Source organism: Schistocerca gregaria, chromosome 7 (assembly GCF_023897955.1).
Source record: "Schistocerca gregaria isolate iqSchGreg1 chromosome 7, iqSchGreg1.2, whole genome shotgun sequence".
In the NCBI taxonomy this organism is placed as follows: domain Eukaryota; kingdom Metazoa; phylum Arthropoda; class Insecta; order Orthoptera; family Acrididae; genus Schistocerca; species Schistocerca gregaria.
In genome coordinates, this window is record NC_064926.1 from 418,333,519 (window position 1) to 418,353,855 (window position 20,337).

The 20,337-nt window shown below is 39.5% G+C and overlaps 1 protein-coding gene across 12 annotated transcripts in view; it reads right to left on the minus strand.

Moving 5' to 3' along the window:
• Positions 1-20,337, minus strand: part of LOC126281946 (uncharacterized) — a 282,662-nt gene that overhangs the window by 235,512 nt on the left and 26,813 nt on the right. For 11 of the 12 annotated variants that reach the window (XR_007551314.1, XM_049981296.1, XM_049981298.1 and 8 more), the window contains exon 3: positions 3,699-3,825. The exons of the other annotated variant lie outside the window; for it this stretch is intronic. Coding sequence is in view for 10 of the 11 variants with exons in the window: in XM_049981296.1 (XP_049837253.1) it covers positions 3,699-3,825 (127 nt within the window). In the remaining variant the exon portion in view is untranslated. The remainder of the gene's footprint in view (positions 1-3,698; positions 3,826-20,337) is intronic. 12 annotated transcript variants of the gene reach the window in all.

The window sequence follows — 20,337 nt, forward strand, 5'->3', positions numbered from 1 at the left end:
ACACTAGATCGCGTGTTAAGCCAGTCATGGCAGTCGCACCTGTAGCGATGAGCCGTCTATCACCAAATATACCGAGGGTCTCGCTGAGGCCTTCAGACTGAAGTTAACATCCCAACATAGTACAGAAACAGGAGTATTCTACTCACTATTCTTCCCACCCCTCCCACAGTGATATTCCACCGCCCTCTGAACCTACGTAACATCCTTGTCCATCCCTCCTCTACCCCTATTCCCAACCCCTTGTCTCAAGGCTCATACCCCTGCACTAGACCTAGATGCAAGACCTGTCCCATACTACATCCCCCCCCCCCCCCCGACATCAACACAACAACAACTACTACTACAACTACAGCCTGGTCACAGGTAGCACCTATCCCATCAACGGCAAGGCTACCTGGGTATGCAGTCGTGATCTACAAATTATGTTGCAACCACTGTGCTGTTTTCTACATGGGAATGACAGCCAACAAGCTATATGTCCAAGTGAATGGCCACTGACAAAGTGTGGTCAAGAGACAGTTGGACTATCCAGTTGGATTGCAGCTTAACACAATGTGCTTAACTTCAATGACTGCATCACAGCCTTCACCATTTCAATCCTTCCTATCTACGTCAGTTTTTTCTGAACTGTGCAGATGGGAACTCTCCCTGAAATATATCCCACGTTCTCGTAACCCATAGGCCTCAACGTTTGCTATCCCCTGTCCTACACCCACCTATCTCCTACCCTGCCGCACTCCAGCACTACACGGTCTTCCAGTTCCACCATTACATCCACTAGCTTTTTCATTTCTGTACTCCCCTTCTTTTCCGCTCTCCCCCTGACCCCTCCTCCCCAAACCACCTGACTGCATCTATTAGTCATACCCTGCGTCCATCACATCCCTGCATGCTCCAACAATCAGCACTACAGCTCCCCTACCCCTATCCCATTACCCCTCCCCTGCCCTTCCACACCCAACCTCCTCCTTAACCTCACCACTCACAGACTGTTTCTACCATCAGGTGCAGTTATTCACAGTCCATCTCCAGTGTCTGGCCAGAGATAGTGGTCATAAGTGTGAGAAGTGTTTCGTGAATGTGTGTGTGTTCTACTTTAGAAGAAAGCCTTTTGACGGATAGCTCAGATGTATAGCAATCTTTTCATTGTGCCTGTCTGAGACTCAACATCTCCTCTATATGGTCAGTAGCATCAACCACTTTCATAATACTGTGGTTATTCCATCCTGGATTTTCTATTGTTTGACATTCACAAACTAATATTGATAAGACCACCAGAAATAAGAATGCTACAATACAGTTACCATACCTCCTGGAGGACACACACCTCCTCGTGGAGGAAACAAAATAACTCCACATCAATCAATGATTATGCAACAGGGAAATAATTATATCAAAAACTCTAGAACTGAATTCAATAAACATCATCACTACTCAGTTTTTTTACAACACGGATTCTTTCACTTTTAAGTAATATAATCCTTCCACGACATAATAAATCTTACACAGCTTAAAATCAAATAATGGAAATCACTCACCACACAGTGAAGGCAGTAAGCGGGTAACAGGCACAAAAATACTGCACATTACTGAACTTTCAGGCACTGTTCTTCTTCAGAGATAATGAAACACACATACATGCCCCCTCCTCCCTGACAGAGTGCGCTGAAATCCTATTAGGTGGATCAATCCAAATACCTAAATAAGATTTAAACCTACAGGAGCTATGCACGCACACGCACATACAGAGAGAGAGAGAGAGAGAGAGAGAGAGAGAGAGAGAGAGAGAGAGAGAGAGAGAGAGAGAACCATGAGGTGTAACGTATCACTTTGATAAAGTGGTATGCTGCACATCATCTATAGTACATGAATGATGATCAACACCTTTAAAAAGACGTTTGAATAGTAAGTTTAGACTTGTGTACTGTTTGGGAGTTGGATCTTGTTTGCACATGAAATCTGATGCGGATGGATGCAAGACTTCTGCAAGGCGGGATGACAATAGGTTCTTTATGACGCTTCACGATACTTGCTAGTTTGGTGGTTTATTCCATGCAGCATCGTCCTATCTTGCAGACATACCTCAAGCCCTAGAATAGGTACCATGACATTTGGTATTATATCATGGGTACAAGAAAGCAAGCTCAGCTGTCATTCTAATGGGAACTGTCATTCAACTCTTACTGGGCGCATCCAATACACAACTCTTATTGTATACGAACACTGAATGAAGTGTAAGTACTGTAATCAATGTATCAGTACTATCAAATTTGAGAAGCACTACTTTCTATTAATTTAGCAGCACGTCGCAAATTAGATATGCACTTTTGGATTATTCAGTTGCAGTGGAGAAGAAATAATCCATCAGCACTATATGGCTTAGCTGCACGATAATTCAAGAGATATAACTCCATAATTTAAGAGTATCAGACATAACAACCTGAACTGCAACAATCACCTAACTTGTCCTGGTAATGGGTAGCCTGCTGGGGCAATGACCCGGGGTGTGTGCATGTGCCTTTTTTGCATTAGTTAGCAGTGAACAAAAACACTGTCCGAACACTCATAAATATGTTTAGTTTTGAAACTCCGCTGCAGAGTGAAAATCTCATTATGTTTAGTTTTGTTTATGTGGCTGTCACTCTCTCAACACCTGAACATTATTGTGAGTGATTATTTTGACTCCTGCCATTATTTTAGTTCCAATTTTATATAATTTAGAATTGGCTATCTTGTTACTAAATATACATGGGATAGTTCACACCACACAGAACTAGAAATTTCATCTTGTCATCAAATTTATTGCAATTAATTTATTATCTTATTTCAACAGTAATGAGGAGCTTCCTAGAGTTTCTTATTTTTGAAGTTTTTCTTGCCAATGACAAATTTTAAAATGTTTAGGAGGTCATTCAACCTTCAACAGGAATTAAACTACAGCACGTGTTGTTCTTTGAAGCATGAAGTCTTGATGAGAATGTTACAGTAGGTGTTACTCTAAAAAGCAATAAGGTTTACTGGATTTGTCAGGACAAGTTAATAAACATGTTTTGAAAATTCATGTGATGCACATTAATATGAAGAAACTGGAAATGACATTATCAATATTAAGCAAAAGGCATAACCTGTGTGCCAAAAAAAGGCAAAAAACACTGTTCATGATCTTAGTTATGACTTCCAAAATCCAACAGCATCTTCCCTCATTATTCCACTTGGGTAAGAAAAATAGCACAGTTTGATACACAGGTTGTCCTGTCACAGGCATTAACTGTAATTTATGCTGAAGTAGGTGAGAAAATTATAATGGTAAAAAACAAAAAATATTGCCAATGTTTGGAGCAAAATACAGAAATAAATGAACACACAGAAGCTACAGAAGGCTATTTGTTGCACTGCATTAAAGCTAAAAACAGAAAGGGAGATGAGATTGATGATAGTTCTCAAAGAGATACAAATACTACTGTAGAAACCTGGACCTCGACACACGATTATCGGGCAGGAAAACAACTATCGTATTTCTAAAAGATTTTACTTCCTACTACATTGTGAGACCTAAATATCATCTTAGTACCCATGTCATGGAACACACTTGTGTCACATAAACCCTAATAGAGAACTATCATAAATCACAAACACGACTGGGATGGCTCGTAAGGAAATAATAACACAACTCAAGACAGTCCGTAGGCACAGCTAACCTGAAGATAAGTTTATTTCTTCTTGTATGAGACCCTTAGTTAGCAGATTTCGGGCTGCCACAGGAACATCATTTATCTCATACTCAGAAGTGAAGAGATCAGCAGTTGTGCGTACAGTGTTTCCAACCTGTGCAACATTAATCAAATTAGAATCTTTATCAGGAACACAGTGATTTGTGGAATGACTATATTGAATAGAAACAAATTATTTTCAAAACACAGGCAAGTATTACATAAAGCTTCGAAATGTTCTGAGAAATAAATGCCGCTGTTAATTCCACACATACGAAGGAAGTTTACTATTGTGGCACGATTGAGCACAAGAAGAAATATGTAAGGGTTCACTAAAGTTGTAGGTATTGATCATATGTTTCAAAAAACACACACATTTTACCTGTCTTGTGTTACTATCATATTACGAAACCACTACAAATCAAACAATAAGCTGAGACACCATAAAATTACTAATAAAAATATTTGTTCCAGAATAGTGCACTGTAAGCAAGAAATTTTTTCGTTCAGCAGATTAACAGAATGCATCAGCTCGCAGTCTACAACTTGTATTTAGCTTTCTTTACCTAGCACTCATATATGGGCAAGTGCAAATGTACAAGATAGTTATTAAGATTTCCCATGTCATTTTAAATTGTGTGTTCATACATACTTGTGATGTTTCTAATAATTATTAATGATTTTATTTAAAATATGAAATCTTGGTTGTAGTGATAGCTTGATCTGTAGCATAGCTCCGAGGTCTAGGTTAGTTTGAAAGGCGACAGATTGAGTGTTGGATGACAAAATAATTATAATGCAAAATAGTCTGTGAAGTCAAAATCTTTGTTTTGCTGACAGACTGATCTGTAGCATTGTGCTGAATGTTCTAAATCGAAGTTAGACTGGAAGGCAACTGACTGGCTTTGAGTTGGTGAACCACTAAATGTAAAAATAAAATTTAATGCTCATATGAAATCTTGGTTGCGCCCAAGTCCAATCTGTATTACATCCCTAGGCCTAGGTTGCACTGGAAGATGATAGCTACAATCGTGAATAGGGAAGACATCAGAGTGAATGTGCCCAAAATATAAATTGCTAAATATTGTGCCTGCTGGATATTATTATGGGCAATCCATGAAGTGTTTTATGTATTTTTTGCTGTATATACAATTTGATTTAACTCTGACTGTTAGTATTTCGAGGTTTTCACCACAGTTCATTCTCCACCCAATTGACAGAAAATCATCTCATTCCATCAGCTGCTCAAAATCAGATACCACTCTCCTCCACCTTCCGTTCCATGATCACTTGTGACCAACTTTATCGTGTACACATTAACTTTTATTACAATGAAATGAACACCCTTAGCTGCTTACAGGCATTGACTTACATCAACGGGGACAGATGAAAAGGTGTGCCTCGACCGGGACCAGACCCCGGGATCTCCTGCTTACATGGCAGACACACTATCCATCTGAGCAACCGAGGACACAGAGGACAGCGCAACTGCAGGGATTTATCTCTGGCATGCCTCCCGCGAAACCCACATTCTCAACATATTGTCCTGCACTACATTCGTAGTGCCCCCGCCCATTTTACTCATTACTCGCGGACATGTCCGAAAGAACAGATACCATCTTATATACATTAACTTTTACCAATATGTTTCAATGAATTATAAATGAAGAAATGATGTATAAAAGGCTTTTGGATAACAGCAATTTGTTTCCAGTTCTGAAAGCCATTTACTGCATCACTTTTGACATGCAACAAACTTCAAATTATTAGTATTTTTCAGTTAACAGATTTGCTTTGTCAATTTGACAGAGAAGACATTCTTCCAGGCTGATATTTACTGAAATTTCATGATACATTCCTTTCTCACATTAAATGAGATATTTAAAATAAGGGTAGTCCAATTTTTTATAACGTATGTATTTCCAACAAGACGATGATATCTCGTCCATACTGTCGGCACAATGCTCAAGAAACTGAGAAATAGCTGGCAATGAGAGAAATGCCGATGGAGATGTTTGAGACCTGAGGACCTAGCCCAAAATGAAATCAATCTTTGCCTAAAAATCAACAGGGAGAAGGTAGAAAACTAAGTGGCTGGGCAACTGGTTCAAAAACCACTCCTTAATGTTGGAAATAATACAGCAGATTATTCCTAAGTTCTTTAGCAAAATGAAAAATAAGGTATAAAATGCATTTACAATTTCAGTGTCTGTACATGGTAGAGAAACCTTAAGATGAAAAAAGGTACACTATTTAAAAAAAGGCACCAAATCCAAAATTTTGAATGAAATTTTGTACCGTGCTTTACATGAAATTAACACATTTACTGTTAAAGTTCCTTGGATTAGATATATTTAACTTCCTTGTAGAATTTAAATTTCTGTTTTCAAAAAGTAATAGTAATCGCTTTGCTTATAGTAAGCTTCTCCCATGAGTTTTTTTTTTTTTTTTTTTTTTTTTGAATATATACAACAGGAAAATTTTAATAATTCTTTAATTATAATTACATAAGTGTAATTAAAAATTCAAGCAAAATTCCAAGCACTTTGCCCCATATTTCAGATTTCACTTCGAATTTCCAAATTTACTCTTGAGACAACATTTACTGGGTTTACAGAATCAAGTGTACAAAATTTCATAACTATAGCACTCATAGATTCTGAGAAAAAGGTACATAAACTTTGAGAAACTTAATTTTTGGGAAATGCAATTTCAAGTTCAACCTGTTTTTTCTTGTCACCTCTTCAGAAGGCCCTGGGTTTGCACTTAAGAGTCCTCTTCCCTTCAAGGCTTCTCTTTTCATTTCTTGTTTTCTCCCTTCTTTCCCTTACCAGGTCTTCAACTGACTTTTCAGCTGCAGAGAGGTGCTGTAAATCTATTTTTCTTTAGATTCTTTAGTGAAATTTCCTATCTTAAAGCCAATTCTCTCTTACACATTCATCCTCCCCATGTTTCCATCATCAAATACAATAACTGCATTGCACGTTGCAATTCTGACAGCTGCAACAGATGAAAATGTGGTTTTAAGGCATTGTTTTCATACGAGTGAATTTAGAGACTCATTTGCAATCTGGATTTTGGCTCAAATACACTTTTTTAGAAGTTCAGGATTGGCCATAAATCTGTAAGTGGGCTTGACACCATCCAGGATACAATCTGGAAGCCTCTTGTGAGTGTAGGGTTTGTTGTCCCTCGATTTTCTGCAAATGTTTTACTTTGGACCTAACCTGAAAGTTGGTTTGTAGCTGTTTCTCATGTCTTGCATTCAATAACTTCTGCAAATGAAGTTTATCCAGTTTTCTATACAATCTTTGTGACCATGGCATTATTAAATGATGAAAGAATCTAACATATGCATAATTCTCAGTCAGTAGCACAAGGAAAAACAAGGGTCGGTACTTCATAAACAAAGCTGTTAGTGTGTTATTGTTTCTGAGATACTGAACAGTAACAGATGATAAAACCAAATATTATATGTCATAGCCTTCTAGATTTACCCCATACAAGTTTGCTTGAAAGCACTCTACAGACCTGTTGTTCATCGTGCTAGTATTGAAAGTGTTGCTTCAAAAAGTGGGTGTGGCGGGAAGGTTGTGTCATACATTTGATTATTTTTCAGGCACTGCAGGTGCGATTTCATCACTGTTCATCACTTACTGTTCACGAGGTCTAATAATAAACAGAAAATAAATTTTATGTTGGCATATTTAGTCAATTTCATGCATATCCCCCTTGAGCCCCATAAGGGTGAATCCTGTTAGTATTTGAATGAAAAAAATTGAGAAAGGTCTTTGTTGTATGAATGGTGTGTGTTTCTCTGCTTCTCTTTTGCCGATGAAGGCTGTGGCCGAAAGCTTTGTGTAAGTGTCTTTTAAATGTGCCTGTCTGCAACTTAATGTGTCTTCTTTATGGTAAGTAACAATCTATCATTTCCCACATTGTAGATTTAGTCTAAATTTACATTTTGTTATATATTAAATTTGTTGGCAAGCACACTTCCAAAACTGCTGCCATTTGTACTAAAAATGTTAATTGCAATGTAGTCAATCAAAACCAAAAAGAAAAATACAAAAGAACAGTACAAAGAACTTTTTGAGTGGTACCATTTTAGCCTTCCACAAGTCCAACCCCTCGTCCAAGTCGTGGGAGATGGGCAACGGCATGAAGTAGGGGATTGTCTATACAAGTGAGGTACAGTGGGGACTGTGTGTGCCTCGGGACCGCTACGGCAGCTGTGAAGGTCCTACAGGAAGCCTGAAAAGTGATGGCTAACAGGGCTCTGGAGAAGCTATAATAGGCCCAGCAAGCCAATTGTGGATTATGATTTTTGCTTTCAAAAATGGAACAGGCATCACAAAGGACGGATTTAATCAACAATGAACAGACTATAAACAAGGACTAAGATTTGGGACATTAAATACACAAAAATTGACTGGAAAGGTGGAGGAGTTGGTAGAAATGATGGAAAGAAGGAAGTTAGACACACTGGAGTTAGCTGAAAGGAGAAGGAAGGTGAGAACTGAGGAAAGACTACCAACTGTACTGGAGTGGAAATGAGGAGGGAAGGAGAAATGGTGTGGGAATAGTAGTAAGAGACAGATTAAAAGAAGAAGTTAAGAGAATATGTGATAGGATGATGAAGATCAAAATATCATTCAAGGGGATGACTACACAGGCAAAACAAGTGTATGCACCGCAGGTGGGTTGCGAGTTGCACTTCTGAGGAGAAGCGAGAGTATGAAGAGGAAATACAGAAGCAGATGGGAAGGAAGAATGTGATAGTTATGAGGGATTTAAACACACACATTGGAAGAGAGAGACAAGTCTTCAAAAGTGTGCTTGGATAAGAGGGTTGTAGTGATTTGATAATTTCTGTGTAAATTCTATAACCACTTGGCCTTCTAACGTCTCGAACACACATTATTCTGAATATGAGTGTGGGATGGTAGAATCCTACCAACTGTGCCTCACATGTTTGTGTGTGCAGATTTAAAATCAGTCGTGGGAAGAAAGTAGATGAGGTGGTCGGACGGCACCGAGAAGTACCTGTCATGCAATACATAGATGTTTCAGTGAGTGTGTAAGGAAGAACCATGGAGTTTATATGCAGCTCTGTGCTTACTGTGTCATTGACTATTGTTACTAAAACAAGAACAGTTGAACAAGTACTCTTGTAGACTCTTCACAAAACTGTGTTAGAGGCAAGACACATTTTATGATTCAAATTAAGAAAGGTCGTGGTATCAAAGCCAACTTTCTTTTAACTGTAACTCAATTTCTAACACCCTACTGTATGAGAGACTCGCAGGAAGTTACATATTAATGTGGAAAGAGAGATTTTTATTGTGTAAGGAGGTCAAATACATCGTTAGTTGACGAAAAGTAAAGTTTGTATGTCTACTTATTTCATAAGTAGAAAGAGTCTAAAAATTCCTGTACCTATATAGCAGAGATGCTGAGTCATTATATACACAACAAAAAGATTCACACAATTAAAGCTTTCGGCCATTAAGGCCTTTGTCGGCAGTAGACACACATACATACACACGCGCGTGCGCATGCGTCTCACACACACACACACACACACACACACACACACACACACACGTAAAAGCAACTTGCACACACACCTGCAGTCTCAGAGAACTGAAACCACACTGCAAACAGCAGCACCAAAGCATGGTGGGAGTGGCGACTGGATGGATGTAAGGAGGAGGCTGTGGCGGGGAGAGAGAGGGCTAGTATGGTGGGAGTGGCAGACAGTGAAGTGTTGCAGTTTAGATGGAGGGCAGGAGAGAAGGTGCAGAGGGGGTAGGGGGCAAGTAGCAGAAAGGAGAGAAATAAAAGAAATAAAAAGACTGGGTGTGGCAGTGAAATGACAGCTGTGTAGTGCTGGAATGGGAACAGGGAGGGGGCTGGATGGGTGAGGACAGTGACTAACGAAGGTTGAGGCCAGGAGGGTTACGGGAACGTAGGATGTATTGCAGGGAAAGCCCCCACCTGCACAATTCAGAAAAGCTGGTGTTGGTGGGAAGGATCCATATGGCACAGGTTGTGAAGCAGTCATTGAGATGAGAGATATCATGTTTGGCAGCATGATCAGCAACAGGGTGGTCCACGTGTCTTTTGGCCACAGTTCGTCGGTTGTCATGCCTACATAGAATGCAGCACAGAGGTTGCAGCTAGCTTGTAAATCACATGACTGGTTTCACAGGTAGCCCGGCCTTTGATGGGATAGGTGATGTTAGTGACCGGACTGGAGTAGGTGGTGGTAGGAGGATGTATGGGACAGGTCTTGCATCTAGGCCTATTACAGGGGTATGAGCCATGAGGTAAGGCATTGGGAGCAGGGGTTGTGTAAGGATGGACGAGTATATTGTGTAGGTTCAGTGGACGACAGAATACCACGGTAGGAGGGGTGGGAAAGATAGTCGGCAGGACATTTCTCATTTCAGAGCAACGACAGGTAATCGAAACCCTGGCGGAGAATTTAATTCAGTTGCTCCAGTCCCAGATGTTACTGAGTTACAAGGGGAATGCTCCTTTGTGGCCAGACTGTGGGACTTTGGGAGGTGGTGGGAGTCTGGGAAAATAAGGCACGGGAGATTTGTTTTTCTACAAGGATGGGAGGATAATTACCGTCATTGAAGGCTTCAGTGAGACTCTCAGTATATTTAGAGAGGGACTGTTTGTCACTGTAGATGCGACGACCACGGGTGGCTAGGCTGTACTGAAGGGTCTTCTTAGTATGGAATGGGTGGCAGCTGTCGAAGTGGAGATATTGCTGGTGGTTAGTAGGTTTGATATGGCTGGAGGTACTGATGTAGCCATCTCTGAGGTGGAGGTCAACATCTAGGAAAGTGGCTTGTTGGGTTGAGTAGGACCAGGTGAAGCAGATGGGGGAGAAATTGCTGAGGTTCTGGAGGAATGTGAATAAGGTGTCCTTGCCTTCAATCCAGATAGCAAAGATGTCATCAATGAATCTGAACCAGGTGAGGGATTTAGGATCCTGGGTTTTTAGGAAGGATTCCTCTAAATAGCCCATGAATAGGTTAGCATAGGATGGTGCCATCCGGGTGCCCATAGCAGTACTGCGGATTTGTTTTTAGGTAATGCCTTCAAAGGAGAAGTAATTGTGGGCGAGGATATAGTTGGTCATGGAGACTAGGAAGGATGTTGTTGGTTTGGAATCCATAGGGCATCTGGAAAGGTAGTGTTTGATACCAGTAAGGCCATGGGCATTAGGAATATTAGTGTACAGGGAGGTGGCATCAATAGTGACGAGCAGGGCACCGTGTGGTAAAGGGACAGGAACTGTGGAGAGTTGGTTGTTACATTCCATCCTAGATTTTCCATTGTTTGATTTATTTCCTGTACCTAGCGTTATTCGACGGAGAAGAAGTCAAGAAGGTTTCCAACAGCCGGCTTTTCTGAGTCATCACAGCAGGTTAGAATGTGGCGATCTGTGTGAAAGGACCTAGAAAACAGGAATTTTATGTCAAAAACAAGAGAAGAAGCTGTTTCATGTTGCCATAGCAACCAAACATAATAAGACAAGGAAATTACTTCGAGAAATTTGAATATGATCAAGTATCCAATCGAGCAAAATTTAATTGGAAAAAAGGTGAAGAAATGAAAAATTCACAACGATAAAACAGCAAAGAAGATTTCAACATATTTGTCTAAGAAGAAATACGCATAGAACGCTTCAATCAAGAAGATCCAATGCGGGGAGTATACTGCTCTCACACATACGCGGAAACCAACATATACCCGACGCCGCCGACACCAGCTGTTGTTCACCGGTGCTGTTCTGTCTCCACAACCGCTCACCTACAGAACAGCAATTCTACACCAGATGAAACAAAACTTGATTACTTTAGTATGAAGTGGAACAAGATACTGTTGAGTGGATTGTTATTGTGTAATTATCATATTTAAATTTAGTTTTAAATGCTTAGAAGAGCTAAGGCATTTAAAAGTATGGAAAATATGCAACAGGTTAGGGAAACTCAAGACCAAGGTAAGGCCATGAAGATTAGCATCAAAGTGTCTGACTGGGCTGATTTGATAAATTTAATCACAGCTCAGAGTCTTAAATTAAACTCGTTCAGTTCTCTATTAAATACCCAGAGTGAAGCTTTAAATGTTCAGAGTACGAGTCTAGGTAAAGAACTAGACTTAGTAAATTCTCAATTAAAAGCTCAGAGTGAAACTCCAAATATTCAAATGACAAATTTAGGTTTGTTAAACACCAACGTCAACTATCAAAGCAAAGAATTTAGTAATCTATGCGAAGTCATGGCTGCTCTGAAGACTGAATTCAACGCCGTAAGTAATAAAGTAGAGAATTTAAAAGTAGATTTAAAGAACGAGTTGACAAATTCTTTGACCACTCATAAATGATATGTTTTTACTAACCTTAGTCAGAAACAGAATGACACTTTTCAAGATTTTTCGAAAATATTAGAACTTGACATTGATAACAAATGTAATAATGTAGAATCAGAACTAATTGTAAAGTTAGGATCTTTTGAAAATGTGTACACTATTAAATATAATGACGTAAGACAGGGAATGAATACTTTGAAAGACAGTGTAGATACGCATAATGAATTAACGCCAATTATTCAATTGCAAGTTACAAGTGTCAATACAAGGGTAGATAATATAGTAATAAATTTCAAAGAGAAAATAGCTAACTCTGAAATTATAAATGTAATTAGTTTGGAGGAACAATTTGGAGAAATTATAGATCGAAAGGTTACTGAGAGAATAATATCCGGAAACGTACCACCTATTCCTTCTTCTGAACTTAGTGATACCAGGAAGGGTTTGGACGACCTGTGGAGAGAAATTAAGCTCATCCGAGACAAAGTAAAGGATGTAAAATTGTATATCCCCCAGGGACATTAACATTCTGAGTTAAAGGGCAGAGTAATGACTGTCAGACCCCAAGTTGTCTTCAGTGTTCCTTCCAAAATAGTTTTCCTGCATTGAATTCCTTTCAAATCTAGAACTATTCTGTAGTCTTATTGCTTAGAAAACTGAATATGACTGTAAAATAGAGTACACCTTAAGAGAATCACAGAAAAAAGTGATATCCAGACAAAATAAACTGAATAGAGTATTATATTTGTGGAAAATATTATATGATGTGACCAGCTGAACAACTATTATACTGTAGTGTATAGATTTTTTATTTTGTATAGAGTATTTTATATCTTTTATGAGATGTGATATAGATGGGAGGTTTTTATAAATTTTGAAAGGGGTGGGTATTGTAGCTAAAAGCATGATTTACAACAGTAGATAAATCATGACTAACACAAAACACACATCACACCTTTTAAAAAACCCTCACAAACAAGTGTGCCAGGTTTTTCATCATTTGCCATATCCATAGGGTTGCTAGGGTTTCCTTTGGAGACCTCAAAGTGTGAAGGTGGGACAAGTCCGTTCTGTAGGAGATGATTTACCACCAAACCTCCTCCGGTATCTCACTCAAGTACCTAGGGAAGAGGGGTGTGAAGGGTTTCCTATTTTTGGGGCTTTCTTCTTTCTCTTCTTCAATCCTAGCATCCATATCTACTTTTTCCTTTCTAACTTCTCATCTTAGGACCTGTCTATTATTTCCCTCTTTCCATATTCACAAACTTCTATCGCTGAAGTCCTTACTTATTTCCGTGGTTTCTAAAAATGTAAATCATCTTTTTAGAAAAGAAGCCGAAGAATCAGACTACACGAACACACATTCACATATACACAAATATACACTTCAACACAAACATTAAATCACATAAGAGGAAGCCTGTCACGATGTGAGAACTACCAGGCGTTGTAGGGAAAATGTGTATACATATGGAAATATGCGCACATATATAGGAAGCTATGACGGTTCTAGAATGAATATGCATAAGAAGAGGTGCACATACATAACGAACAACTACAAAGTAGTAATGGGTAATGAATAAATAAGAGAGGCATGAGCGAAGAAATATAACAAAAGTAGGAGTAGAATTAGTCAGGTTGATCATTAAGAAACGTCAGTGTAATGAATACTGTGATGAACTGAAGGATAGTGGGACGTAAATAGTATATGTTGACATAGTATCTACTGAAAATAAAGAAGATGAAAAGTAGAGGAGGACTCTAGGGGGTATATGATACATTACAGAATGAAGAGGAGGAGATTAGTGTTTAACGTCCCGTCGACAACGAGGTCATTAGAGACTGAGCGCAAGCTCGGGTGAGGGAAGGATGGGGAAGGAAATCAGCCGTGCCCTTTCAAAGGAACCATCCCGGCATTCGCCTAAAGCGATTTAGGGAAATCACGGAAAACTTAAATCAGGATGGCCGGAGACGGGATTGAACCGTCGTCCTCCTGAATGCGATTCCAGTGTGCTAACCACTGCTACAGAATGAATGTGAAGTTTAAGTAGATTTATCTCTTTACCAGAAGATACTTAATTATGGTATACATAGAAATGTATACTAGGGTTATGAACTGTGAGGCCTACTCAGAAAGGATAAGGGGGGTGTACCCGGCATTCACCAAGTATAAAGGGCAGGCATACTTACATGGTGATAGGACGATCTGTGGGCTAAAAAACAGGGATGTTTTGTAAGGGGTGTACCTACCAGAATGGAAAGAGGTAGTGCTCTCATAAGGTCAGCCCACAAGCAAGGAATAGGTGCTGATCCTAGGAGAAGGGGACAGTGTAAGACACAAATTTTATAGGAAGTATTCTGGGAAGTGTGAATTCTATTAACAACTAGCATTATTATGTTTCGTGGAAATAAATGAGCGTTGTAAGAACACTTCCATTTCGTCCAGAGTCCTTCCAAGCTACATATAATGAAAATAGTACATACTAGGAAAAAGGTAGTACAAAAGATAGGAATAGAAAATAGATTACTCATATGTCATAACCACCTGAAGTTTACGACTGCAGGAAAAAAAAAGAAAAAGAGTCCTCAAAATTCCTAAATATCAGTAAAGCTGACTAACACCACAAGTAAAATCCCATATCTTAATAACAAAGTAAAATAAAAAAAAGGGTAGAGAAACAGTGAGCGAAAGATTGTTCAAGAGAGGACAGAGAATAGTTATGGAAAGGAAAGATATGTTTAAACATATGTACACTACTGGCCATTAAAATTGCTACACCACGAAGATGACGTGTTACAGACGCAGAATCTAACCGACAGGAAGAAGATGCTGTGATATGCAAATGATCAGCTTTTCAGAGCATTCACACAAGATTTGCACCGGTGGCGACACCTACAACGTGCTGACATGAGGAAAGTTTCCAACCGATTTCTCATACACAAACAGCAACTAACTGGCATTGTCTGGTGAAACGTTGTTGTGATGCCTCATGTAAGAAGGAGAAATTGGTACCATCATGTTTCCGGCTTTGATAAAGGTAGGATCGTAGCATATCGCGATTGCAGTTTATCGTATCATGACAATGCTGCTTGTGTTGATCGAGATCCAATGACTGTTAGCAAAATATGGAATTGGTGGGTTCAGGAGTGTAAGAAATGTGTACTGTTAAGATATGAAATGTTATTATGAGTGACATTATTTGCATATTGATTATGGATAAAATATCGCATGTTCGATCTGAGGGGAGGATATGTAGTGATTCAAGAATTTCTGTGTAAACTCTACAACCACTCAGCCTTCTACTGTCTCAAACACACAATATTCTGGATGTGAGTGTGGGATGGTAGAATCCTAACTACAGCGCATTGCGTGTTTGTGTGTGTAGATTTAAAATTAGTCGCAGGAAGAAAGTAGACGGAGCGGTCGGACGGCACTGTCAATTACCTGTCAGGCAATCTATATATGTTTCAGTGAGTGTATAAGGAAGAACCATGGAGTTTATATGCAGCTCTGTGCTTATTGTCACTGACTATTGTCATTAGAACAAGAACAGTTGAAAAAGTACTCTTGTAGACTCTTGACGTAACCTTGTTAGAGGCAAGACTCATTTTATGATTCATGTTAAGAAAGGTCGTGGTATCAAACCCAACTTCCTTTTAACTGTAACTCAATTTGTTTCTGTACAAGAGACTTGCAGGAAGTTACATACTAATTTGGAAAGTGAGATTTTTATTGTGTAAAGAGGTCAAATACATCGTTAGTTAACAAAAAGTAAAGTTTGTATGTCTACTTATTTCGCAGGTAGACAGAGTCTAAAAATTTCTGTACCTAGCGTTATTCGACGGAGAAGTCAAGAGAGTTTCCAGCAGCCAGCTTCTCCATAAAGAAGAGTGGCTGCAAATTCCAAGTAAGTCATCTCATAAAGAAGTGAAAGGTGGTTTGGGGGAATAACCTGATATAACCCAAAGCCACACTCCAACTTTAAGTCGTCAGAATGTTAGAGGGTTGGGGCTGCCGAAATGAGGAAGGTGAAAGACTATTGGAGTTCTGTCAAAGGAATGGCTTGCTCGTTGGGAACTCTTGGTTCAGGGAAAGAGAGAGCCACAAGATTACCTGGTATAGCTAAGACTTAAAGAGAATCAATAGTTGACTACTCCCTGTACAATAGAGAGATGAATAGAACCATCATTGACCACTAGAGGCCTTGGATAGTGACCACCGTTTGCTGGTAATGAACCTGAAAGGGATAAGGATAATAAAGAGACAGAAAACTAGGATATGGAAGTTGGAGGAGGAAGAAAGCAGGCTACAATACCTACAAGTAGTAAAGGAAAGCATCGCAAAGGATGAACCAAAAACAGTAGAAGAAGATTGGGTAGATTCAAGGGAACATTAGTAAATGTGGTAGAAGCAATATGCGGGAGGAAAGCAACAAAAAGAGATAGAGAGGAACACCCTGATGGAATGATAAAGCAAAGGATATAGTACAGAAGAAGAACAGAGCTTTTAGGGCATGGTTCCAGAAGAGAACAGTAGAGACAAGAGAAGAGTATCAAGCAAGAAAGAAAGAAGCAAAAAGAGGGGTGGTGGAGGAGAGAAGAAAGTGGATTGAACAGTGGACCAGAATGATAAGGAGGATAGGGAAGGTTAAAAAATGTGATATATGGGATGATTAAAAGTAAGAGGAAGACCGGTACAACAGATTATTCCTGAGTGGTGAACAAAACTGGTCAAGATGTAAAGAATAACGTGGAACTCAAGAACATGTGGAAGAAGTATTTTTAACAACTCCTGAACCCAAATGGAGACCCGGATGAGGAGGAACAAGCCAGGAGAAAAAAAGAGGGGAACAGCAAATAGAACAAGACCTTACATGGGGAGAAGTGGAAGAGGCATTGGGCAAAATGAAGGGAGGAACGTCACAAGGCCAGGATGAGCTAAGTATAGATATGGTGAGAGCAGCAGGAGAGGTGAGGATACAATGGCTATACTGAGTAATGAAAATTGTGTGGAGACAGAAGATGATCCCAGAAGACCGAAAGAAGGGAATAACTGTCCCGATCTTTAAGAAGAAATAGAAAAGGGTGCAAGAACTATTGGGGGATAACACTGATGAGTCATTATGCAAAGAGTTTTGAAAGCATTTTGGAAGCACAAATTCGGGCAAAATTAGGAAGGATGAAAGAAGAGCAACATAGCTTCAGAACAGGGTGGTCCACAGTGGATCATGGCTTCAGAACAGGACGGTCCACAGTGGATCTAACTTTTGCTGTAAGACAACTGCAGGAACTTCACTTTGAATATGGAATAGATCTACTAATGACCTCCCTGGACATTGAAGAAGCGTTTGATAGTCTACATAGAAGCAAAGTGTGGAAAGGCCTGGAGAACGGAGGAGTAGCAAAACAGATTATTTGGAGAATAAGGAAAATGTACCATGGGAGTGTGAGCTGTGTGAAAGTGGGAGGAGAGAGATCAGCTTGGATTGAACAGAAGAATGGCTTGAGGCAGGGAAGTGCACTTTTACCATCACTCTTCATTGTAGTGATGGATGATACAATGAGTACAGTAGCACAAGTAATTGGTGAAGTAAAGATGAAAGCTACAGTGTTTGCAGATGATCTGCAGGAATAAGGAGGTGGAAGTTCAAGAGCAGTTGGATCTATGGGAATGAATAGTACAAGAATATGGAATGAAATTTAGTATAAGTAAGAGTAAGAAGATTAACACAACAAGAACGAAGGAGAGAGGAACAACTAGAATAACAATTGGTGGAGAACGATTGAGGAGAGTGGAGAGTTTCAAGTACCTCGGAAGCCTGATACAGGAAGATGGAAAAGACAACAGAGAAATAAACGAGAGTGGGAGAAAAGCAGCAGCATTTCGGAAGTGTGACAGAAGCCTGATACGGGGCAAGGATGTACCCCAAATCAGAAAAAAAGGTTACACACCAGTCATACTATGTCCTGATCCTGACATATGCATCCAAAACCTGGGTTATGAAAGGATGAGAGAAAAGCAAATTACAAGCTAGTGAGACGAAATTCTTGAGGAACAGTATTGGGAGTTACAAAGATAGTCGGGTTAAGTAATGAGAGAATCAGAGAGTTAATGAAGTTGAAATCATTACAGGAGGAGATAGAGGCATCAAGAATGAGATGGCATGGGCATGTTAAGTGAATGGAGAAGAGGATACCCAGGAGGATACACGAGATGAAACTGGATAGAAAGAGACCAAAAGGAAGACCGAGAGACAGATGGCTGAAAGGAGTAGGGGAATGCGGCCAAAAGAAAGGTGAAGATTGGACCAAGGTGAAGACTGAGAGATGGTGGCAAGACAGAAGATGATGGAGAGGCTTATGTTCCAGACAGACCCGGAAAAGGCTGGAAACTATTCAAGATGATGATGATGATGATGATGATGACCATTTTAGCAAGAGTGGAGTTTGGCCTGATTGTCTAGTGGTGAAGCGCATATCTGAAAAATCAAGAGGTCTTGGGATCGAATCCCGGTTGGACCACAGAAATTTTCAGTCTGCATTCAATCTAACCTTTGCCTCTAAATGATGTGAGGAGTCGCCAGGAACACTAAATGGTTCAGTATCCAAGTTAAACTGTAGGTCCTTTATTATTATGGGTGGAAAGTCACCCATAAATAAATGATTAGCTTCAGATGTGCTCTGGAGTTTCAAGTTATATCCTAAGTCACATGGTTATTTAGGAAGTAGTGTTACCCAATTAAAAAAAAAAAAAAAAGAGAGATGATAATGTATCAGCCTATTGTAAATATTGACATCAAGCTCTTAACAGAGAGAAGTTGTTCTACAATAATGATAGAAGCCGAAGAAATGAATTAAAATTTGAGCCATGGCCTGGACTTGAACCCATGTACTAGGCAGGTGTGCTAGCCATTACACTACCATAGCAGTATTTGTAACACAGAGGCACAGACTGCCCCAGTCCAATGCCCTCGGCAATAGTGATGATTTAAGAAAGGGAAAATAAGTCGAAGATGTGAACTGAAGTTTGTGTTAGGGAGGCCATGGGACTAGTGTAATCTGTGCAGCTGTATTACCTGTATTGCTACAGTGGTGTAATGGATTAGCACACCTGTCTAGTAAGCAAGGAGACCTGGACTCAAGTCCTAGCCTTGGCACAAATTTTAATTCATTTCTTCAGCTTCTATCATTATCACAGATAAAGTTGAGACTCAAATATCAAAGGAAAATTTAATTACATCTGATCTATAGATGTTGTTCCCTTCACCAGATTAAAATATTACAGGCTTTTTCTTAAACAAATAATGAATAATAATTAGAATGAGGCACACTCTATACAAATAACTTGCAATAACAATGAGGACACTGAATGGAACACCACACACACTCACTTGTGAGAAAAGTAAAAGAACAATAATGCAGTACAGCTCAAGCATGTGGGATCCACAGCAGGCTGGGCTGAAACAAAACATCTAGAGCACATAACGAAGTGCGTACACACATTTTGACCACCAGGATGATGAATCATAATGCTCCAAACACTGAACAGGGAAAAACTCAAACAAGGCAGCTTCATCTCTCTTGAAACCACATTTATAAAATAATAGAAATAGTTTTCATCTAAAAAATATAAATGAATCCCCCATATACAATGTGACTCAGAAAAGTAAGGAGACTGACAACACCACGAGTTATCTGGCAAAGCTGTTCTACTTGTGTAGACTGTTATATTCTTCCCTTCCAGACGCTCAGTCCCTGTTTGTTAAAGCTGGTGGATCCACGAGTGTGACCTTGTTTAAAGAGGCCTTTGGGGAACATTCCTTATGAAGAGCACAAGTTGCTAGCACAAATCATTTTTGGGAGGCCGAGAACACATTTAAGATTAATCTTGTTCAGGGGGACCTTCAACTTCGTGAGATCAGATCTCCAGGACAAACTGCCAACCAGGTGTTTTACACTGAAAGGCTCAGGAAAAGGGTGAATAAACTCAGATCAGAGATTGCAAATAAGTGGATGCTTCATCATGATAATGCCCCATGTCACAGGGCCACTTCCATCATGGAATTTTTGACCTCAAAAGGCATTTCTCTTGCTCTTCAGCCCCCTAATCACCTAATCTCTGTGCTTGTGACTTCTCTCTTTCTCCAAAATTGAAATATATATATTTATATATAAGGGCATCATTTTGGGACTCTAGAGAACATTCAAAAGAATGTGACTGACCTGGTACAGGACC